Genomic DNA, 25,527 nt, shown 5'->3' with positions numbered 1-25,527 from the left:
TAACTTAATTTCTAACTCCTGTCATTCAGTGAATTCTGGGTTTGTTTGTCCTACTTTTCCCTTTGTGGAATGAATCTTGACTCAATCAGAACCAACTCCTAAATGAAGGTTGCTCATTGCTCAGCCATTGCTTATCCCACCGCTCTTTGGTTCCAGTCTAACTGAGCCAACTCTGTTCTTGCCCCAGTGAAATCCCATTGTCTGCTGATTATTGTTACTTTAGTTTGACAATTGTCAATTTCCACCATCATCCTAAATCTCTTTGGCACAATGATAACTGCCTCCTAATTAGTCCCCCACGGTCATTTGTTCTACTTAGCTCACCTGAATCCCAAGAACCAGGTCTAGCAGTACCTCCTTTCTGGTTTATTCCTCACTGCCCCTTACATTACCAATATCCAAGTCTAAATGTGGGTAATTCAAGTCCCTCACGATTCTGCCGTGTGCATAATTCTACAATTTCCTTGCAAACTTGTTCCTCCCTGACGTTCCCATTAGTTGGTGATCTATCAAATATGAACTGAGCGATGCTCTTAGACTCTTGTTATTCCTTCGCCTTTTCTCTTACCCATTACTTAGTATAACATTCTGGTGGAGGTTGCATATACCACAGCATGCCAGGAATAGACATCTGGGAAAAGGCCATTCATGCCTGCTCTTTTCTGTCTTATAAATTTCAAAAGTATTTAAACTTCAAATCTGAGAGAGAAGGTAGAGATAGGACAGACAGATGGTCTGACCTCAGAAAGAAGCAAAGGAGGAAAAAGCAGCTCATTTCAGGGTAGGTTCACTTTGCATAATCTAATTGCTTAATACTGGCAATTAGCAATGGAAGAATGGCACTCACTTCTCACCACACATCCCCTTGTCCACTTCTTTCCTGCAGGCTTCAAAAGTTCACAGCAAGCAACAGTTCTCAACCAATGAGAATGAAGAATCTTTAATAAGACACTCAGGCTAAACTTTCCTGGCATTGCAGAGAAGGAGTTAGAGATGAAGGGGCCAGAAAATTAGTACGCAGCTCTCCAATGTATTTCCATCTCCAGGCGAACATTCCAAGGGCAGGCAAGGAAGTTGGGATCTTCCTGCTGAAGGATCTGCAAAACTCCTTCCTTCTTTATCCCTACAGTATGTGAAACATATCAGCTCTAGAAGTAACCTCTCAGCAGCAGGCCAGGGGATTTCATCACCAGAGGATGTCATAACCAGAGGTCCTATGTCCCAATTCAAGTTCTGTCAGGACAAAAGACCAGCATGACTGACAAAGCAACCCTTAGAGGGTTCTTCTTCCTCACTGGTTCTACATGCTTTGAACTTATCTGAATGTTAATGCACTATTAAACTTGCCGACCTGTTTCAGCAGTGCCTCTCCAAGGATGGACTCCAGTGAACATTACCCTCGGCCCTCTGGTTTGGATTCTCATTTTTGTATATTACCCACTGCCCTTAATTAGAAGGGCATCCGAGCTGGCTTCTTGACAGGCTGTAATTGCATCTAATATCCTGCTATGGTCTATTCTGTATTCCTGAATTGAGGCCAACATTGGAGTCATGACCAAATGAGGAAATTCCAAGCCACAGAGTCTGAGCAAGAGTAACTTGAAAGACTTCAGTCAATGCAAGATCATGTGCATAACACAAAATAAGGCAAAAGATGATGAGATACAGATTAAAAAGTGAAGAAATGCAAGATTATTCATGCTAAATCTCCAACAATTAAATTCTTAAGTGATCAGGCACCACTCATTCAAAAATACATTTTTCAGAACCACTGAGATGGATCATTATGAATTAAGACTGAGTACACCAGTAGAAGTTCATTTACACTTGAAGTAATTTCTGTAATTTTTTTGATGACTTAAGTACCCTACCCTTACTTGGGCTGATGGCTTTTTCAGTGACATTGATAGTGTAAAAAAGCATGTAGAACAGTCAAATTGGACAGCAACTTCCTGATTTCCAAGTTTAACTCTGCACATGCACACAAAAATGAGAATCCAACCCAGAGGGCCGAGGGTAATGTTCAGCTGGAGTCCATCCTTGGAAAGGCACTGCTGAAACAGGTCAGTAAGTTCAATAGTGCATTAGCATTTTTCTCATAAATAAGTGTGAGTACAGCTATCCCCATTGTTTTTCTTAGCACAAAATCCAGGCTATTATCTGTATCCATATTGTAGCAGCAGTCAATGTCAATACTAATTGTTACACCTGTGAGACAGAGATTTTAGTTTTAACACCTGAGACAGGAAGAAAGCAAGAACTGCAAAAGAATATAAAGCCATACGAGTTATCTCCCTCATTCTAACTGGAGCATCCTTTCAAAGAAAAAGCTAAGTTTTAAATGCACATAATTTTTTTTATTGTGGAGAACAGATGGGAAGAGCACGGATGAGGTAATAAGTTTGAGGATGAAATATCTTCTGGTCCCTAAATCTCAAAGTAAATGTTAAGGGAGAGTGGCTGAAAGGTTAAGTGAGTGATAGGTGATATTGGAAAGGCATTAGGGTCAGCAAGGTAGTTATGATGATGGGGATGCAGTGAAGGTCACCCAGCATCATACAAACTCTGAGGAAATCGTTTTAAAAAAAGGGCAATTCTGAACTGTGATTAAGAGATTTACTGGTGTAGCTCAGGGGGCCACATAATTGATAAGAAGTGTACATAAAATTAATTTGACATGAGCTATTTGTAAGTGTTTAATTTTACATAAATTTGATAAATTGACATTTGTCAGATTTTGTAAAAAAGCATACATGGTTTGATTTATTGTGGTTTATCTATTGCATTTGACTTTGGTCTTGCAGTACTTTATCAATAAGGATGCAGCTTTCCCATTGTTGCTGCATTTGCAGGAAACCCAGAAGAACCAAGGGATTAGCTATTTATTTTGCTCTGAAAGAACAATGCTTATAATTGCCTGTGAGCTCAGAAAAATCCATCACTTTAAATATAATAAATGCAAAAAAAACTTCAAAGCTGCCTTATCTCCTGTTCAGTTGGGCACTGAAGCTGAAAAATTTATTTGAGTTTCATTCTGGCTCATTTCTAAATTCCAACTTCGATTCTGTATACTCCAGATCAATCTTCTTACTTGAGCAATGATCTCATGTGACCAATTCACTTTCTTGCCTCTGCGCTCAATTCCAATGGTTTCCATTTGGTCAAGTGACATTGCGCCCTTATATATCTGCATCCAACTGAATGAAGTGTATGCTGAGAGGTCTGAATTTTAAGATAGCCAGGTGAACTTTCTCATCAGAGTTGAGAGCAAGAAAAATCACATGCATCAAGCTTATATTATTCACCATCGATACGACAGACTGAGTTAGAACCCAATGGGCTTTGGTGTGATATCATTGTACTTGTATAGAAAACAAAAACTGTTATCTCACTTGTTTGCAATACCAAGTGATAACAGATCAGAATCCTGAAGGAATTATCGACATTATTAACTTCTAATTCCAAATGTATGATTTTTTTCTAAAAACGTGCCTATTACAGAAAAACTGTGCATGTTAAAGTCAATAACAGTGTGGCCTCCTGTGTGAAGCCAATGGAATGTTGCACATTTAAATTGTCAGGGAAACTTCAAACATAGACAGACCTAAGATGAAGAGACAAGGAGAGAGTGGACTATTCCTTCTCAGCAGAAAGTGACTTCTTGCAGGCATGTCTATTTCATCCTCCAGGAATATATAAAGGAAAAGGTTAAAGCCATTTCAACTAGTCATGCTTCACTGGGCTAGCAAACAGGATATCAAGCCTCATTATTCCTAGCATCTTCATAAACGTTAAACTATCCCAAATCCCCAAATTACCTGTCAGGTAGTCCTAGGCTAACAGACAATATTCAAAGTTTGGGAGAAGATTTGCAGCTCGGGTGCTCGTTGTGGTTCTGTTCGCCGAGCTGAGAATTTGTGTTGCAGACGTTTCGTCCCCTGTCTAGGTGACATCCTCAGTGCTTGGGAGCGTCCTGTGAAGCGCTTCTGGCACTCATTGACTCTGTGGATGAGTGCCAGAAGCGCTTCACAGGAGGCTCCCAAGCACTGAGGATGTCACCTAGACAGGGACGAAACGTCTGCAACACAAATTCCCAGCTTGGCGAACAGAATCACAATAACAGACAATATAGATCAAGTTTCAGTACTTAACAAGAATGACTATTTGCTACAAATGAATAGATTCAAACTATAGGTAAGTTATGGACCACCAACATATAACTTACTAGCTAAATTTCTAATCCCCTTTAAAAAGGCCTTCTACAGACTCATACAAAAAGATAAAACACCATTGTTATGGGTGAATCTGGAAGAAAACTGGGCAAGTAGTTCGATGGCACCAATTCAGAGTTTGTTGAAATGATCTTTTTGCCTGCCAGGACTTTCTGTTCTTCTGTCTCATCTCCAGGTTCTTTTACGTCTTTGTAGGAGATGCAGGCAATTGGTATTCTTACTGAAAAGTATTTTAATTACTTGTTTAAAGATCATAGCTTACAGCAACTGGTGAGAGGGAAAAATGGTTTTCTTTAGGATTTAGCTATTTTACTACACAGAAAGGCCATCATCTGCCCTTGAGTGTGCACGATATTGGCAGAAGCCATTGGACTGCTGCAAGTTGTTCAGCTACCCAGAAGCCAATCAGACAGTTGTTGTCAGGCTTAATGGCCTTTGTTGTCTACAATTGATCACACTCCACAAACCAATCAGCAAACTGTTGCTGGCTGAATCTCTCACTAACCACTCTGGTGCCGGTCCACATACAACTGGCCTCCCCCATTGCTTGAACAATGCATAAGGATAAACATATTGTACAATGAGTTTCTATAATCTGCTTTCTAAATGTGTAGCAAATAACTTTCACAATCTATGGATTTAAAACAACCATTCCTCCACTTCAGCCCACAGTCAAAAATACAGAAAATTAAAAAAGATATTGTCTTTACAAACCCTACTTGCATTCTCAGGGGTATCTGCCTACATTTGAGCTTTAGTGTGGTGTGAAGGCACAGTTGAAGATTTATCCCCTAGTTGACCTGTGTTGCAGGTAAAGACCCATTCTAACTCTGAATCCTGCAAACCAGTTAAAAAAGAAACCAGACAACAGAAAATTCTCTTTCACTCAGACTGCTAGAGATCAATCACGATCAAGAGACATCAAAACTACAGCATCCCAACCAATCGGCAAAGTTAAAGATCATTAAAGCCAATTGTGCATCAAAAAACATCACCCTTTCTGCTGAACCTCGAGCTATAATGGTCAAATATCAATTCTTTATGTAGAATTCATGGACTGATCCATATGCCAGTTTATTTTTAAAGCTTTTATTTCTGATTTGTGTGTGTGTTTTCCATTAGTAATTCTTGAGTTTAGTAATTAACAAGCTCAGACTTTGCTAATTCAAGATATCCTGGTTAAATTGACTGCTATTAAAAACATAAAATCATTTGGGTCTGGAAGAAAGATAATCAGAAGGGAAGGGTTTTTAAAAAAAATTAACGTTGTTGCAACCAACCAAAGAATGGGTGAATAAAGAGGGGAAACCAGTTCCTTACCTGGGAGTTTCACAGTTTGGACATGTAATAAAACAGGGAACCTCGCACTGAGTCTGGCTGCAACACAAGGATATCCTACAACAAAACTTATATTTATTTTTTCCGTTCCAGGAAAGTTTTGTCTCACTTCCAACTATGTTACCCACAGCATAATGGGTTTGCAGCTTGAAACCAAACCTTAGGAACACCTGCAACCTCTAAGTTATTTGCATGTATCTACAATTGCTGAATCTGAATAACTGGACGTTTTCCTCTTGACTCCACATTTTACACACATTTCCCATCCTAATTAGCACTGCAACTTTTAGAAGTTATTTTAAATTTATCAGAACTGTAGTTGGCTCTTGCATAGTCACATTTCCTTGAACATGGACTATAGAATCCCAACAGTCTGGAAGCAGCCATCGGGTTCTTCTGCCCCTCCAAAGAGCATCTCATCCAGACCACTGTCACCTCCCTCCCTCCCTCCTTCCCACCTCTTAACAACAACCCTGCATTTCCCAAAGCCACTCCACCTAACCTGCTCATCATTGGACATTTAATGTATGATTATGTGAATGTTTGATCACTGCGATGTGTCTGAATGGGAATTCTTACGAGGACCGCTGCAGATGCAATGTCCCAAATGACCCCTATCTGCACCGTAGGGAGTCTATGAAGTTCATCAATGTCACTTAGCACATAATTTCCATTTCTTCTCTAGATGCAACATCTTGGATTTTAAAATATTTATTTTTTTTAAAACAAAAATCCCTTCAATATAGGCTCATCTCTCGCTACTATTGTAACCTTTCCCAACCTCCTCCAATTTCCTGAGTTTCTTTTTCCAACATTCCATGACTGGTAGTGTACTTCCCAAAGGCACAAACTTTGCAAGTCCCTTCCAAAGCCTTGTTTCTCCAAACATCCCTCCCCTCCTTTTAAAATGTTCCTTAAAAACGACCTCTTTGACTACACCCTTAGTCACCAATCATAATATCTCCTCAAGTACCTCTTGTGGCATGCCTCATGTTGTTTGGTTCTTTCAAAGCACTGCATAAATTGTGATTACAAATTATAAAATCATAATTTTCTTTGCAGCCTGGATGATACAAGTAAATACTTGTTTCATTTATTTATTCAGAGAGATGCTTCACAGTTCTCATTTCTAAACAATAGTTACCACCCACTGTCTTTCACAACTGTACCCAGAGAGCCAAATTTTCAGGGCTGGGAAGACTCTGCAACCTTTAAAAATGGCCAGTAGAATGTGAATGCCAAAATCCTGCCCAATTTTGATAATCCAGATTTTGCTTATGGAGAGAAAGGACTGTGATGTGAATCTCTCAGCCAGGAAATCAAAACTCAGGAGAGCCATCAAATGTTGACTGAATTCAAACTGACCGTATTTTAGGCTGTCCCAATGCCTAATTCCTAGTTTAGAAATAGCAGTTGTTGGAGTAGACATAAATACTTTTGAATGGTGAATAAGATCTGTTCATATGTGATAATCTGAAAGTTTTGTTTCAAATCCCCTATTCTTTACACATGCGAAAGAAAAATTGTTTGAAGTCGTCAATCAAAATTTAAAAGCTGGATTGCATGATTGAGGGTTATCTGGTACAGATTAGGAAAACATTACCCTCCAGTTCATATTATCTCAGCTGGTAGTATTGAGTTCACTATTTTATTTATAGTTTAAAGGGACTATCAAAGGATTAGTTATCTTTTAACGTCTTTATTAAGAGTGAGAGTGAGAAAGTGTGTCACTGTAAAAGCACAGCAGTTCAGGCAATATCCGAGGAGCAGGAGAGTCAATGTTTCAGGCATAAGCCCTTCATCAGGAATGCTTACGCCCAAAACGTCAACTCTCCTGCTCCTCGGATGCTGCCTGACCTGCTGTGCTTTTCCATTGCCATGCTTTTTGACTCTGATCTCCAGCATCTGTAGTACTCACTTTCTCTTAATAGAGAATAGCCAACTGAGATTTATACTTTTCAATATATTTTGTGAAAGGGAGGTTACCTCAATATAAAGAGTATGTTGTTGAGAGTTGTATTTTTAAAATGTCCATGTGGTGCCTAAAGTCTGCCCAACTATGGGAGTCAGCATAGGGGGTGGCATGAGGGTATTAGTTGATGATGAGAGGACATGGGATTGAGCGTTACATGATCTGATTTGTAAACAACAGAAACCAGATCTAAAGTGACCCTTTAAACCGCAATACATCTACCAAGTTGTGACATTTCCTCGCTCAACCAATTTCTCCTTTCATACTGAAGTGGATATTTTAAGTACACTTTCAGTCTGATTATCTCCTTTCATCATAAATGTGATTATTTCAAAGAAGTGAGTTTTACTGCTTTTTTCATTAGAATAACTTTCAGCCTGAGGTAAAGTTCATGATAATCCAAGATATGAAAGTTTTTGCCTAATGTATATTTTTATGAAAATGTGTCCCATTTCAAGCTCTATTCAAAAACTCAAATTTATCGTCTCATTGGGGACTTATTATTTACTTTAAATTTTCATCATTTATTGCTTCATCATCTTGTGAACTAGTTTGTTTATTTTATCACCATGGTGACACTTCCCTTTTGCTTGTTTCAAACTGCAAAAATTTTATTCCAATTCATAAAGCATTATTCTTTATACTTGGGGTGTGGGTATCATTGGCAAGGCTTTAGTTATCCATTATTAACTGCTCTGAAGACAGTGGTAAGGTGTGTCCATGGGCCACAGCAGTCCACCTATGATGTATCCACAGTCAATATGAAACAAGATTTTGATCCAGTGACAGTGAAGGAAGGGTGATATAGATCCAAATCAGGTTCATGTGTGGCTTAGAGAGGAACTTGCATGTGATACTGCTTCCATTGTCCTTGTCCTTCTAAGTGGGAAAGGTCATGCACCAGTTGAAGGAGCCTTGGTCAGTTGCTACACTGCATTTTGTCGAAAGTACAAATGCTTGCCTGCCTCTCGACAATCTCATACTACAGATTCCATCCCTTAATTCATCCTTTCCCACATCAACAAACTCTTAAACCACCCTCAATCTTTAATTCCTTCTACAATCCTAAGGATTTTAATAAAAATAAAACTGGAGGCACCTAATCACTGATTATTCTCTTTTTCAGTCTTAACAGAGTCTCATTTAGAACTATTGTCCTTCATCCAACTCATCTCAATTTTTTAAAAAAGTAGTGCTTAGGGCAGATGATATACATTAGACAAGGACAATTTTACAAATTTCTGGTAGAATACCTACAGTCTGTTCGGAGAATACGTGGAGAGATAATGAGTCAATAGTCATGAATTTCTGTTCATTTAAACTAATGAATGGGACATTGTGGACACCTAGCCTGCCAATTCCTTAGATACATTGGTATCAAGTGTAGTTCCCTGCCGATGTTGGTCACTTGAAACAGCTGGTTTGCTGAACCAACCTGCTAATTGTTGGTTTTGTTGACAATGTTACTTATCATTGAAAATACAGCTTACTGTTTCATCAAAGTTTTAAAAATATAGAGCAATATCACAGCCCTGTTTAAATAAAGAAGATTTTACAAAATGGGAAAAAAAAATTCTGCTGGCCTAATTCCAAAATAAAACATGTTTTCCATTCATCCACTTTAAAAAGAACAGCATGAAAAATCAAGCCTTACTTAGCATTCTAACCATGTCAATGGGTGATGCAAGAAATAGGTTGACACAGCAAGCAATGATTTATGACTGATGTCGGAGATAATTAGGAATAGTGGCGATAGTGTAATTCCAATGAGCAGCAACACATACTGAATTCACCCTTACTTCACCGCCTTTAAGAAGGAAATCTTCTTGATAGCATTCACAGTCCCAATTATTCCGAGCAAACATCTGTCTACCTAAGCTTTCTTTTGATGTTACTGAAAGCACACCAATTATTTGTTTGTTGAATTCAGCTGACAACACATCTGAAGCTGATTCAGATTCAGAGGTTTACTCTGGTCACTTTTTAAGAGCTATTGTTCCATAGAGGATGGATATCACTTGAAATAATTCTCAATGCTTTACACAATCTTTGGACATCCCAAAGTGCTTTAAAACCAATCAAGTCTTTTTTTAAGGGTAGTCACTGTTGCAATGCAGAAACCGGAGAAGCCAACTTGTGCACTAAAAATGTTTCCACATATTGTAATGTATTGATTACCAGATTATCTGTTTTGGTTGAGGGGTACATGCTGAGCATGAATCCACACTCCTCTTCCAATAGTGCTATGGGATCTCTTCCAGGGTTCATGAGGCCACAGCCTAACATTTCATTCAAAGGCCAAAACCAGCAGCACTTCTTCAGTACTGTACACAGAGTGTTTGCATTAAGCCCTCTATATGTTTCCATTGGTCACACTACTGCTAACTCCACAGTAAATAAAAGCCCAAGTTTTCCAGTATCCAGACTGTCAGATTTGGAGCTCAAAATTTCAAATGTGTGTCAAGACTCTATGAAGGCTTGAGCGCGCCTGCGCACATGCACAGAAATTGCCCAGGATCTTTAAACTTCCAATGAACTGACCCACTGCCAGACCCCTCTGAGAAAATCTCCAATGCTGATCTCAGGACTGGAGATTTAGGTCAGGATATGTGCAACCTACTGCATGGAAACATGAGGCTATCTAATACCTGGTCTGACTCAGATTAGACATGATAGCTCAGCTCAACTGAACACCAGCTTGGAGGTAGGTCAGGCATTTTAGTTAGTGAGATGGTATTGCATCAGATCTTGACTGTGTTCCTGCCTTCTCCCAGAATTAATCTCCTGAATGTTCCCACCCTGCTGCCAGTTGAGGGTCTTGAATGGCCCAGGCCATTCTGCCACTGGGATCAACCCAGCTGAAACTGGCCCTGTCAATACATCATGAGCATGGCAGAACAAACCAAACAACTATCTTATATTGATTTGAATATGTCCCTCATTCAAAGGCAATCTATGCCTAACAGAGGCAGTGTACATTGGGTTAGATTGGGACTGATGAAAAGCACCTGATGCCATTGCTTCTGACTTCCCTGTCCTCTGTTCCCACCACTCAATCTCTCTACTTTTCTGTGTCCTGGGGTCCACTGTGATGCTAGGACTCCAAGGAGTGGGTGCGGCTGAATATAGAACTGATGGCCTCTGGGTTCTAGCTTTAGCTAGACTTGGCTATTGCCCCAACGTCTGGCATGGCCTCTTCACACCCGGATTATTGAGTGGTTCCCGTACAGAGAAAGTGGGGACCAATTGTATTTGGCAGATCATAGGTGAGACCCTTTACCCGTGTGCTTCAACAACGTTCCACCCACTCATCCGCACTCCTCAGTAGCTGAAAGACCTGGACCTTTCATAATATACCTGAACGTGGCACCTAGTTTTATGAAAAGGGTATGTAACCTTCCTTCCTTCCTTTTCTTGTACCTGATGGTTTTCCCCTGGATAGACTGCACTTGACCCTTCAATGCTTCAGCTGAGATCTGCTGAAATATCATAAAAGTTTGGATTGCAGAAACTCTCAAGGCAGTGTCACTGCACAAAGCATTTATCCTGTTAGAAATATCTGGGCCATTAGCTTTGCTGAACATGTGAATTTGACAGCGCAAAACATCTGCCTGAGCCTTTCACATTTTTCAAGTTATATAAATCAAAAAGGGATCATGTTCTAAGGATTTCAAACATCCACTGGACCACTTGAGTTTTGAAATTCTGAACAGCTGAGTCTCAATTCTAACTGGAAAAACTTAAAAGTGATGATTTTGAAAAGCTCTATGATCCATTTAAAAATAGAAGTTGTTCTGCAGTTGAATCAACAAATATGAGAGGACATTAGAGAGCTTCACTGCACTGTTCAGTTCTCTGTGGTCCTGTCCAATTCAAGGGAAGTCAAAAGCCTAAACTCAAAGGAACACAACTGAAAATGTATGAAACATCCACTAAAGTGACAGTGACAACAGATTAACCACAACAGCAGTAGTAAAAAAATGCTTGCAAATATCCAGTCATAGAATCACTACAGTGTGGAAGCAGGCCGTTCAGCCCATCAAGTCCACACTGATCCTCTGAAGAGCATTGCATCCAGATACACACCTCTACCCTATCCCTGTAACCTTGTTTTTCCCGTGGCTAATCCACTCACCCTACACGTCCCTGGCACGGTGGGCAATTTAGTATCGCTAATCCACCTAACCTACACATCTTTGCACTGTGGGAGGAAACTGGAGGAAACCCATGCAGACACAAGAATGTGCAAATTCCACACAGACAGTCGATCGAGGGTGGAATTGAACCCGGGTCCCTGGCATTGTGAGGCAGCAGTGCTTACCACTGTGCCCCAAAATACAGAACAATTGGAATCACTTGTTATTTCCTTGCAGCTTATGATAAAACTCCCCATGAAACACACCTGCTATGCCTCCACTGAATTCATTGGTTGCTGCATAGACTCGTCAAGAAATAGAAAATTGGACAAATGGACTCATGGGCAGATTTTATTTTTGAAATTTATTGGGGCAAATGCTAGCTTGACGCAACGATAGCACTCTGCCTCTGGGTCAAACAGTTGTGGGTTCAAACCCTATTTTATAACCCAGTCAACACTGCATTGCAGCAATACAAGGCATGCAGCGTTGTCAGAGGTCTTGCCCTTCATTCAAGATCTTCAAATGGAGGCCCATGTTGACTTATTCAGTGAAGTTAAAAAAAATCCCATGGCACAATGTGAACAGGAGAAGGGGAATATCTCCTGACATCTTGGCCAACTACCCTTCTAGGTGTTATGGGTGTAGCAACACAAACGTTCCTACGCCGACCTGTTTAAGTTGCTATGCAGTAAAATTTGAAAGGCCAACCCACTGCTGTCTGTATATTACACAAAAAAGAATGTATGTACATCTTGGCCAACAGTTGTTTGTCATAAAACAGATTGGAAATATTTTTCCACCATTTAGACAAGAGACCAGGGAAAGAGAATACCCATCTTTTGTAGTATCTACCCAATTCTTATCTCTGTTAGATACTGATATTGTAAAATCCATTCAATACTGAGAGGAACTTTTTTGGATTTCCCTTGAGACAGTGAAAAGTTTCCCAACAACATGTCATTCAGTTTAATGCTGTTTGTGGCAACTTGTTGGGAGTAATGGCTGCAGCCTTCCTTTTCTAACAATATTCTTCAAAAGAAACCTGCCAACTGTAAAGCATCCTGGGACATCCTGAAGTTGTCAAAAACCTTGTGTCAATACATTATCTTCATTAGGTCAAAACAAAATCAATTTAGCTCAAACAGGCTAATTTGGATCTATTTAAAGCTTTGACTTAGACTTAATCTACAGCAGCATGCTAATTATCTCTAGAAGCAATACTGTAGACCAATATCAGTCTTCAATATAATCTTAATATACCTCATATTTTATCAATTCCCACTGAATTTCTTCATAACCACAAAACTACTCAAATGTAAAATTGTAATTAGCCTGCATTGATGAGTATTATGATTGACACCATCACCAATAATATTCTTACCTTGAAAGAAACTGGCCTGATGTTATATTCATTTCTTCCCAATGCATACAGTTTGTTGTACTTGGAATAAGGGCCAGTTCTGGCCTCACATAAGTTGCAGTTGCCACAGCTCTGGCTATCAGCTCCACTGCGTCCTGCACATAATTCTGGAAAACCGGCTCTGCTGTCTTACCATGGGCCAAGAGACCCATGGGCAAGCCTTCAGTTCTCAATTCCTCCACATTCTGAGAGTCACCTAGAATCCAGTGGTGTTCCGGCAGCATTAATCCATAGTTAGCTGCTAGCTGAAAAATTTTTCGGAAATGTTCAATGCCGCAACCAAAAGTGACAATGGACAATGGTGCCTCTTTGACTGTGTCCAAGTACTCTTGCAAATAATTTACAAAGTTCATGTCATCGCTGTCCGAAGCAATGTTGAAAATGGTTCCGAGGTGAAATTTTGAGTTATTATATAAAAGACTGAGAAAGTTGGTTACATTCCATTCTTTGCACAAGACTAGGCTGACATCATACCACCTATTCATCGTCAGGAGGAAGATAAGTACATCTGCATGGGTAGGATGAGATGTTTCGAGGCTCATCTGCAGATGGAAGGGATTCTGTGACAATATATAAATAGAACTAATCAGTACAAAATCCGAAACAGAACAATATCAATTTCAGAAATGTCAATGGGTTTTTTTTAACAACCATCAACCTGGACTTCCATTGTGTTTATTTTGGTGGAATTCATGATGCAATACCCTTTCAAAAGTAACTGTATTCTTTTGGAATTCTTCATCATGAATTGCATACACATGGTATTCACAATTCCTTTCCCTTCCAGAAGTCAGAACTTGTAAAATACATTTTTCTCATATAGATACAATAGAAAGGAATTTTTCGAATGTAGAGAAATTATAGTTTCAAAATACAGAAATAAGTCACTTGTGAACAGTGGGCAATATCCGACTACTTACTTTAGAATTGGTCTTTCCCAATTGATGTGTGCAAGTGGATAGCCAACCATTGAAATGGGACATGAAGGGAATAGAGAACAGTGCTCCTTATAGCTTACAGGTTTCATCACAGTTAGACAATCTTACTCAGCTCAACGTTTGCCTGCTCCAGGGTGAAGCATATACTTTTGAGACCAGGTGAAACTATTGTACATAAAGCAACAATGCTCTGATGGTTGTGAGATTTGACCAATATCTCTCATTACTGGTTGGAAGGAACCAGGAGTGTAAATCAGTTTGGACAGTACTCACCTTGATGGCCACTTTCTATCTTGTCCTCAGAATGGTTTCAATGTTTGCCTGTGTGAATCATTGGATTTTAAAATGACCTGCCCACCAGGAAAGCGAATGTATTGGATGCAAAGTTCCTTTTACACCTTGATTTTTATTGATTTCAGATAATGATATTAGAACATAATATAGGACAGTGTAGGAATGAGCCCTTGGTCCCACAATGTTGTGGCCAAATTAAACTAATCCCTTCTGCCTGTACTTGGTCCACATCCCTACGTTCCTTTGGATATGGTATTGCGCCCAACCTTGTCTGGCTTGTAAATGCAGCTTAGGTTAGAATTTTACCCTACATCTTTACAAGCAGATTCCTTTGAATGGGATGAGCAATTTACATTATACACTTACACAATTTCACACTGCAGGTATAAAAGAAGCAAATTCTTTCTAGAGGACGAAGGGTGTTAATAAAATTGCCTTAAGTGCATCCTTTGGTTCTTCTCTTCTTCCGTAACCTGGAGGGAGAATAGGGTGTTTGATAGGATGCTCAGAGCCCTATTTAGCTACTAGACTTGGGCAAATATGACAACTGATTAAGTTTCCTTTGATTGCACCTCTTAAACCTGCAACCACTACCACCTAGAAAAACGACAGTGGATGCATGGAAATACCACCTCTTCAAAACATCCATCAAATCATATACTATCTCATGGAAAATATATCACCTCACCTTCTCCATCACTAAACCAAAGTCCCGAAGTTTCTTTCTTACCAGCAGGAGTACCTTCGCTACATGAACTTCCATTCAAGAAGGAAGCTCACAATGACCGGGGACAATTCTGAATAAGAAACAAAGGCTTCCATTGGCAGCAATGCTCACATCACATCACATCACAAAGGAGATGCTGCATCTTTAAGGAGGTTCTGTTTAGGTTCGTCAAAGTTAAGGAAGTAGAAATTTGGTTGAAACTATATACAGTTGGGTGCTACAATCACCAGCATACACTTAAAGGGGGCTGGGAATAGATGAAGGTTTTACCAGTGCACGTTACACGAGTATGTTATAGATGCTATAAAAATTTAAGGAATGATTTGCTCATCCTAATCATATTTGGAGATATTTTCTAATTAAGATCTTCAGAGATATTATGATACATCTCTGGACCAGGTGGGACTTGAATCCAGGCCTCCTGGCTCAGAGATAGAGATACTACCACTATGCCACAACGGCATCCTAAATCACAATGGAGATTAATAATTCTGGCATATGCTAAGACCACTAACAAACTTCTCATGATTGTGCTAATGATTCATGAAATGATCAATGCACAGTGGAACTCAGTACCTTGTTCTACAGCTGGCACATAAACCGACATGCAACTTCATTACAACCAATCCTTTCTACCAACTATTTAATCCTCACATATCCTCTGCCACATAACAAATCATAACTGTGAACACTGAGCATTGACACATTAAAGCCATTTTGGAGCTTCCCTCATATTCTTGACATAATTTTGGACTTGGAAAATTGACTCATTGGCTAAAAATTGACTGTTTAGTCCAGGATGACTGACACTCGCTGTGCAATTTCTTCAATACACTGTTTGTTTGTTTTATTTTTTAAAAAAACATCAGGAAGCAGCTAGTCCACTCCACTTAAGTTCGCAAGTTTTTCCTTTATTGTACTTTACTGCCATAAATAAAGTGGGTGCAAGGGAATAATCACACTCCTAGTTATGCTGCTCTGTCCTGCCCCCAGGGATAGATACAATATCATGTTATTTCCAGTAATGCAAAAGATGCAATTCCTTTTGAGATTCTCAAATCTAATTAGTAAGGTTGCTGACCAAATGGCTGAAACAAAATTCTCAAACTAAGCAACTCAATAACAAACAAATTTGTTGATCAAGTGCAGGATTTAGTGCAAAATCTGTTGAATATAATTACGCTTAATAAATACATTGGTGTTTACATGAAGTTGAAAAAAACAAGCAAAGCCTCAATCTCAACATAACATCACTGCATTGAGCTATCAAGATGTTATAAGACTCCAACTGAAGAAATTCCAGTCAGTATTTTAATGGAGGTCTGGTAACCTGACTTGTATATTATTCTTTTCGTTGACAGACAGACAATGAATTTAATTATATGAATAAATTCTCTGCCATATTACTACTTTTTTTATGTTTATGAGCTGGCAGAACAATTGTTTGCATATCTACAGTATGAAGAAACATTTGAATTTATATCATACCTTTGACCTTATAAACCATCCTGCAGAATTCACACAAGCAGTAATGGGTAAACAAAACTGGACGCTGAGCCAAAAAGAGAGATTTCTGAAAGGTGGGTAATCAAAATTTGTTTAAAGAGGTAGGTCTAAGGACTGACAAAAGAAGAGAGAGGGAGAAGGATGGAGAGGTTTATGTGGGCCCAGGTGTCTGAGGGTACGTCTGCCATTAATACAGTGGTTAAAATCAAGGATGCAAAAACAAATTGGGAGGTGAACAACGATCTTGGAAAATTATAAGGGCGTAGTTTCCATAGTGGTGAATAATACTGCTGTGGAGTTGCTTCACAAATAGTTTTAAGGCAGAATCTATCTTAAGTCAAATTGAGATCACATTTTAAAATGTGTAAATTGTCTTGCCTCCAGACTGGAGAGTGACAATAAAATCAAATCCAGTCACCCGCAGCAATGATGCTCCCATTATCAGTTAATTAGTTTTTCATTTGGTGCTACAATTAGCAACAGAATCCGCAGAACAAAACCGAGCCTTGTCACAGCGAACCTGTTAAGTTTTTCTAATGACTGTCCAGTAATACTATGTAAATTTTGTCAGAGAATCCAGGCTTACCAAAAATTGTAATTCTGTGAACAGAAACAGTATGCTCCAAACAGAACTGACAGCTACTAAGAATGCAGATTTTTAAAAAAATTATGATGAAAACAACAAGCTTTTTAATACAATAACCATTGACTATTACCAGCCCTCAAATAATCAACAACTGTTTAAAAATACATGTAGAAATAGAAATGACATTAATATTAAAATGAATTCTTTCAATAACAATTTTATTCTATACTCCTAATTAAGTTTTACACGCTTTGATAATAGTCATACATTCTTGCCTAATTCCAATCACCCAAACATCATTTGCTACATTTTCATAATAATCTAAACATTTGCTATATCTTCATAATAGGGATAAACATTGTCCCCTTCCTCCCTGCACTGAAAATTACAAAGCCATATGTACTTTTAAAAACTGCCTGTACTTCACTCTTTCCAATTCTCCCTCAAATCAAGTAATTCTTTAACTTGACTCTCCATATTTCAAAACCATGAAAAAGGCAGCATTTCAGGTGACCAGCTGTCCTGTATTTTAAATGGATATTCTGTTGCGCAACTGTTTGTTCTCAACATGTTTTTAATTGATCCCCTATTTCAAGGACGACCTATGGGAACTTAGCCACAGGTCTCCTCCTGACTTTGTCTCTTTTATTGGTGGTGGCAGCTGACTACGAAGGGGCTGTTGATCTCCCCCCCCCCCCCCACCTTTCTGACTGCTCCTATCCCACAACCCAGGTCCGTAGGCCAAATGTTGGCCTCCCATTATGTTCGCCCATTCCTGCATACACAAGTTTTATTCAGTCAGGTTAGTCCAAGAACACACCTCCTTCAGATGAGTCAGCTAACCGTAGGAGTCTATTAAAAGATATGTTTTAAAATATCCTACCTGTGCCGCATTCTTGCCTTCCATGACTGGCCCTCTGAGTTTGTTGACGCATTTCACAGGTACTTTCATGATAAATGTTTGGCTAGCACCGAGATTTAGTAAAAGCTTAGCTCAGCAAGGCTATTTTCACACATAGGAGAGAAGGGTTTGTATTAATTAGCACCTTTTGAAGTTATAATTGCTGGTCTTTCTTTGAATTGCTTGTTTCAATGCCTGTATGGTTGTTTGAATAGGATAAGTGCTGTGAAGTGAGATAACGTGTACGTTGCTGATACCAAAGGAACTCAGTTTGATTGCTGTTCTTACAACTCTATAAAAAGACCAGTTCATTTAAAGCAGATTATTGAAATGCTTTTTTTTTAAGTGCACATCAAATCCTGCCATTGTTATCATACAGCTCGTTGAATTTATGGTACATAGTTTGAGTGGGCATGCAATGGCAAAGGATGATGTAGAGCAGGCTATGGGAGAGAATTGGAGGGAGAATGGGGAGACCCTCACTGCTTTTAATACAACAAAGATGAAAACCCAAAGAACCGAGATAGATCTACTCATAGCTCACCTTGACACTCATTTGCATCCGTGGCGGCATCCAATTTGCTAGTGCACCAATTCAATCCCACCCTCTTCTGGAGACAGAATAGTCTGGAGAGGCTAATTCGATGGAGACAAATCTCCTGAAGTTGGAAATTCCTCAGCTGGAACTTAATGGTGAAAATCTGGACTCTAAACTCCTGTCACTAAGACAATTTCACAACCAGTAATTTCAAACATCGGCCTTCAATTTCTAGGGTTTAATTTCAATCTCTTTTTGCAGGTGTGGCCTAACCCTTGGATATTCTGCGCTGGATTTCAAATCTGTGAAAATATTCAAGGTGTTTTGTCCTCCAGACTCTGTTACAGACTTGAGCAATTTTCCTGAAAAGTGTAATCAGGCTAATTGGTCTACACTTCCCTTGTTTCACCATCACCCACTGACCTGGATTATTGTCCAAAATTGTAGCTCAGGACCTAAAGTAGACAACATGCCCCTTGTTTACATATGTAAATGAACCTTTTATTCCATGGTTTGATGCCGCACTGTGTTTGGGTTCTTTATGGAAATAATCTTTACAGATTAGTGTAAGAGAAGGCAAAATCAAGAAACTATCCTCAGGCTAAGCCTCAAATTAATATCATTTAATACACATTGCATGTACAGTGGCATTTCGTATTAGTCTGAGATTCTGGCCCTGACTTAGTTCTATTAGGTAAGGACTAATCTACCTTTGTGTACTTGTATCTATACAGTCTCTGTGTTTGCTGGACAGTTGAAATTTCCAACTTGCATAGTTGCAAAAAGGAAAAAAATGTGGTCCCTTACTATTGTCTGATATAGTTTTTTCCAATGTTCTTCTGGTGTACTATCTCTGCTCATTGTATCCATTTATACTAAAGGATGTGAGCTCTGTGACTTCATCACAAGGTTGCTCGAAGATCCCCATGCCCTTTCCCAACATGTTAGGAATCCAAGAGAAAGGCTTGAAAAACAACCCAACACAAGTTTTGATGATTATCTGATGTGCTTGCGACGCAGGGCAACAATTTCTGAGCATCAATCCCTTGGGACTGATTTCCAAATGGGGGAAATTCCTGCTATGATGTGTTTTGTTTTGAGGCTTCATTGTGCAGCGTTTAATTGTCTCACTGTTATTTGTGGCTGAGGAAGATAGAGATATTTCGTGTTCATTGAATTAATTGATGTATTATGATATATCCAACATTAGTAATGCAAACTCTTTCCCCTTTATATTTGGTAGAATGTTAAGAATACTTTCTACCTGTTAGCTGCCTTTCCCAACTGAATGCAGTAATTTCAGAGTACCATCTACTACTGATGTCCTGAAGTTGTTTTGAGCAGTAGAAAAAGCAATCATTGTTCAAGAATTCAAATTAAGCAGCAGAAATAAAGTGATATATTCAATACATAAAACATTCCAATTGTCAGACAATTTAAATTAAGCTGTTTTGAATTAAATTCAAAAACTATTCAAAATCTTTGTGTGTGTGTGTGTGTGTGTGTGTGTGTGTGTGTGTAGATTCCTAATTCTGGAAGAGAGACCAGCTATAATGGGCTGTAACCAATTGTGAAGTTATCCTGGTATTGAGCACATTTCTGTCATTGTTTCAGCCAATCAACTTCAGAGGGCAACAAATTGTGAGCCTGTTTGAACAGCGTTCCTCAGATCACTCATTTCACCATATTGTTCGTCTGCTACTCCTAATCAAGCAGTTATAATGCACCATTATTCCGGATCAATCCAACCTTAAACTTCACATGGAGTTTTATTTGTGGGATGTGAGCATCACAAGCTGGGCCAGCATTTATTACCCATCCCTACCTGCCCGTGAGAAGGAACTGCTACAGTCCATTTGGTGCAGGTACACTCACAATATTGTTAGGGAGTGTCAAGATTTTGACGCATCACCAGGAAGGGTGATAATGAAATGGCGATATAGTTCCAGGTCAGGATGGTGTGTATCTTGGAAGGAAACTTGCAAGTGAATTACCATTTGGGAGTTTCCAGTGGAGGAAGAGTTGACAAATAACAGTCCTTGATTCACTTCATGATTTACCTTGAATGCATGAATTTACCACACAGGTCACAGTTCTATAAGGCATCCTAAGTCATCTTTAAAAGCTAAAGATCCCCAGTTCAATTTCTCAACTATGTAACTCATTGCTAAACATATCTGAAATGCAGCTCCTCCCAATACACTTTGCCTCTCCAGTTTAAACTATTTATAACAATTGTCTCCATATTTCCATTGCGTTATGAGTCTGAACTTTACCAAGAGAAAGGGTTGAAAGACAGGGGTGGGATACAGTAAAATTTCATAGGGCTACGTCAACTTGGCTCTCTGACCCAGTCCTGTGGTCTCCAGAACCAGGGGGCATGGTATTAGAATAAAGGATAGATTAATCAGAATCGAGATCAAAAGGAATTTCTTTAAAGGACAGTGAATCTTTGGAATGCTCTGCTGCAGAGGGCTATGGAGACCTTAGTTTTGAGTATGTTCAATACTGACTAATAGATTTTGAAATTTAAAAACATTAACAGATGGTGTTATTGTAGGAAAATGATGCTAATGTACAAGATCAGCTATGATCTCACTGACACTCTACTGCCCCTATTCCTTATGTTCTTATGATGCGCATATTTGAGCAAACGTCTGGTCACTGACTACGTGAACATCAGACGATTTGTGATATTATCTCACCGTACACTGTCTGTTCCACACCCCGAACATAAACCATCACATGACACTGCAGTATATTTGCATTCAGGTGATTGAACTGCTGTACAGTTTTCCCTCCAATGTGACCTACCAGCATGACAACGTGTAGGACACATCACATACCAGTGCAGAGAGATGGAAGTAATGTGTTAAAGGAAAGAGTGGCAACTTTTAGATGGGCACATTTACCTTACAGATCACATTCTCTAAAGGTTATCGATAAAGAGAGAACTATTGAAGATTATTCTCACTGACAGCAGCATCACATAGTAAGCAACTTAGGCCCAAAAAAATGGTTAATCAAAATGTAGCAGAAGGATGCGTAAAAATTTGTTGAAAGGAACAATTGACCTCTGTTAAATAAAGGAGATATAATGAAATGTGATCACTGTATACATTCTACTTCAACATGCAAACAAGAATATGAAATCTGCAGGTCAAGAATCGGTCAACAAAAAAAGCCAAGGAACAATCTATCATAAATCAGGACCAGATAGATATTTATTGTTTGGGTCCATTAGCAATCTCAGTCAACAGAATATCTCCTGCTTGGGCAGGAAGGTTAAAACTGAATTTATTCTTTTACCCTGTAGCATGTATTGAAACTATATCTGCAGGGTGAAACAACTAGGCAGTTCTCTTCAACCTATACATATGGGGGTGACTCTCCCAACATTCTCAGCATGTCATTGATCCATAACCTGTAATTTGCCATCCAGTAAAATGAGTGGGTAGAAATCACAGGCTGTAAAAGTACAATTTTGTGGCGTGCAATTTCTGCTCAGTCCATTACCAGGTCTTTGAATCACTGCTATAATATTAACACGGAGTGCGACATCTCCTCCAATGAATCACTGAGCAATGAAATCATATGCCATTGTTTTCAATGCTGCCTTAAATGTTTACACCTTTCAAAAACCGATTTTGGGAGGAAAAAAAAATGCCATCTGATGCTCTGTTTGTAACACTTTCTGTTGAGTCTGATGCTTAGGGATTCAACATCCATTCCAGAGACGTATGCACAAAACTCCAGGTGAGCAGGTCCAGGTGCAGGACCAGAAAATAGCATTGTAGCCTTCCTTTAGATGAGATATTAAATCCCATCTGCTCTCCCTCAAGTGGAAATAAAAGATCATATTGCAATATTTTAAAGGGGAGCAGGGTGTATCCTTGGTGTTCTGGGAAAATGGCAAATGTTATTAAATAGATTATAACGGAGCACTTAGATTAGTTCATGGTGATCAGGAAGAGTCAACATGTTTCTGTGAAAGGGAAATCATACTTGACCAATATACTGTAGTTCTTTGAGGAAGTAACACATGCTATGGTTAAAGGGGAACCAGAGAATGGACTGTACTTAATTTCTTGGAAGGTTTTTGATAAAGTGTCCTCCTGGGTTTATTGAGGAAAATAAAAGCTCATGGTGTTGGGGCTAATCTGTTGGTATGGAGATTAGATTGGCTGGCTTCCAGGAAGCAGACGGTAGGCATAAGTGGGTGTCTTTCTGGTTGGCAGGATGTTAACAATGGTTTGTCACAGGGATCAGTGCTGGAGGCATATTTGCTTATAATTCATATAGATTATTTGGATGTTGACACAGAAAGTATGGTTGTCAAGCTGACTGATGACACAAACATAGGTAGCAAAGTAAGTTGTGAAGAGGACATAAAGATGAAACAGAGGAATACAGACGAGTTAAGTGAGTGGACAAAGATCTGGCAAATGGAGCATAATATGGGAGGAAATTAAATTGCCCATTTTTGTCAGGAAGAATGTAAGAGCATATTACCTAAATGGTTAGAGATCACAGAAGCTAATAAGCAAAGAGATCTTAGTGTACTAATGCATGAATCACTAAAGGTTAATGTGCAAATACAGCATGTCATTAGGAAATAGAATATCGTCATTTATTGTAAAATGAATTGAATACACAGGGAGGTTATGCTTGAGTAATGGAGGGTGAGAATAAATCTGGAGAATAGTGTACTGATCACATTATTTAAGAAGAATGCAGATGTGTTGGAAGTGATTCAGAGAAAGTTTCAGACTAATAGCTGGAATTGCATGGGTTGTCTTATGAGGAAATCATGGAAAGGCTAGGTTTGGATCTGTTTGAGTTGGAATGTAACAGGTGACTTGATTGAAACATAGGATCCTGAGGGATCTTCACAGGGTAAATGTGGAGAGGACATTACTTATTGGAGAATCTAGAATTGGGGTCACCACTTAAAAAATCAGAAATCACCAATTTGAAATTGGGTTGAGATGATTTTTTTTCTCTGAGAAGATAATGAGTCTTTGGAACTCTGATTGAAAAGGTGGTGGAATCAGACTAGAATATTTTGAAGATAGTGGTGGATAGACTCTGCTTTAGCAAGTGGGTGAGAGTTTATCAGGGGAAGGGGAAAGTCAGATATGAGTTTACATTCATATCAGCAATAAACTTACTGAATGGCAGAGCAGGCTCAAGGGACTGAGTAACCTACTCCTTGTTCACATTCATCCCTCAATTAACTTCACTAAAGCAAATCATCATGATGCTGATGTGGGAGCTTGCCGAACATAAACTGGTTGCTGCTTTTCAAGCTTGACAAGTGACTACAATTAAAAACGTTCTTCACTGGCTGTGAAGCATTTTGAATATCCTGCAGTTGTGAAAGGTGCTATATAAATGCAGTTCTTTTGCCTTTACATGGAATTTGTAGTGATCAGTTACATGCACCAATTCTGACTTTGCGCAATCCATTGTCTGTTCGAATGCTGAACTCAGCTTTACACTGTGAAAATCAGATTATGCAGGCTTATCTTTGGTGTTATTTTGCTAGGCAAGAAAGGAAAACTGTCAGCTCAGTGAACATAATTATTGCAGATAAATAATGTTAGAGTGCCAGTTAGGTCTGCACTGGCCAATTTGATGATAAGATGTGCTTTGTTGGTTTGTATTGTGACAAATTCCTTTTTTCTCTATGTATTTTATGCTGTCAGAGCCAATGCTTGGTGAATGTTATATTCAGGTCACAAACATTTCCAAGGGATTGCTATGTTTGATTCTACCACTGATTGCTATATTTTATAACAGTGAGTTTTGAGAAGATTTGTGACTCAAGTTGGGGTTCCAGATGTACGTTTGCTTGCTGAGCTTGAAGGCTTATTTTCAGACGTTTCATCACCACACTATTTAACATTATCAGTGAGCCTGTGGTGAAGTGCTAATGTTATGTCCTGCTTTCTATTTATGCGTTTACATTTCCTTGGGTTGGTGATGTCATTTCCGGTTCTCTTCCTCAGAGGGTGGTAGATGGCATCCAAATTGGTGTGTTTGTTGATAGAGTTCTGGTTGGAATGTCATGCTTCAAGGAATTCTCATGCCTGTCTCTGTTTGGCTTGACCTAGGAAGGATGTGTTGTCCCCGTCGAAGTGGTGTCCTTCCTTATCCTTATATGTAAGGATACTAGTGATAGTGGGTCATGTCTTTTTGTGGCTAGTTTCTGCTTGTTGGTCCAATGTAGTGTTTGTTATAGGTCTTGCAAGGGATTTTGTAAATGACATTCGTTTTGCTTGTCTGTACTGTCTTTCAGGTTCATTAGCTGCTGTTTTAGTTTCCAACACAGGAAATGACATCACCAATCTAAGGAAACCTGAACACATTAAATAGAAAGTGGGATATAACACCAACACTTCACCAGAGGTCACTGATGTTACCTAGTATGGTGACAAGATGTCTGAAAACAAACCCTCCAGCTCAGCGAGCAAACTTACATCCAAATATTTAATAATTCCAAAATATTTGTTACATTCTATACTGTCTGGAAATAAGGAAAGGGCATGTTGCAAGGGTTTCAATACAAGAAACCCGATAGAAGTAAGCTGTGTGTGTGGAGAGCTGGACTGTTGAAAGGCAACTAAGCTACACAAGTCTGTGTAGTTGGGGGGAGACAGCAGTAAAGAGCTGTAGAATGATTCTGTGTGTTTAAAACTCAAAACGTTCCACAAATTAGCATCTAAGTATTAAGGTTAGGGGGTCAGAAAGCATCCTGGGATTTGTGGAGGCTCAGAAGAAACCATGCTGCCAGTAATACTTCAGTGCAGCAGCAAGCACGGGTGAAGGAACCCGTAAGCAATACTGACTATGTGCAACTGATCCGAATTTCAGTAAAATTAGTTACAGTCCAAATCTACATTAAATTGGCTAATCCTAAATGTAGTTAAATAT

At 39.1% G+C, this 25,527-nt stretch overlaps 1 protein-coding gene across 1 annotated transcript in view; it reads right to left on the bottom strand.

The window, feature by feature from the left end:
* Positions 1-25,527, bottom strand: part of grin3a (glutamate receptor, ionotropic, N-methyl-D-aspartate 3A) — a 163,575-nt gene that overhangs the window by 98,559 nt on the left and 39,489 nt on the right. The window contains exon 2 of the mRNA XM_060841734.1: positions 13,063-13,661. Within this exon, the coding sequence (XP_060697717.1) occupies positions 13,063-13,661 (599 nt within the window). The remainder of the gene's footprint in view (positions 1-13,062; positions 13,662-25,527) is intronic.

This window comes from Hemiscyllium ocellatum, chromosome 2 (assembly GCF_020745735.1).
Source record: "Hemiscyllium ocellatum isolate sHemOce1 chromosome 2, sHemOce1.pat.X.cur, whole genome shotgun sequence".
Taxonomy (NCBI): Eukaryota; Metazoa; Chordata; class Chondrichthyes; order Orectolobiformes; family Hemiscylliidae; genus Hemiscyllium; species Hemiscyllium ocellatum.
The sequence above is the reverse complement of the archived record's forward strand: the minus strand, read 5'-3'. Positions and strand labels throughout refer to the sequence as shown.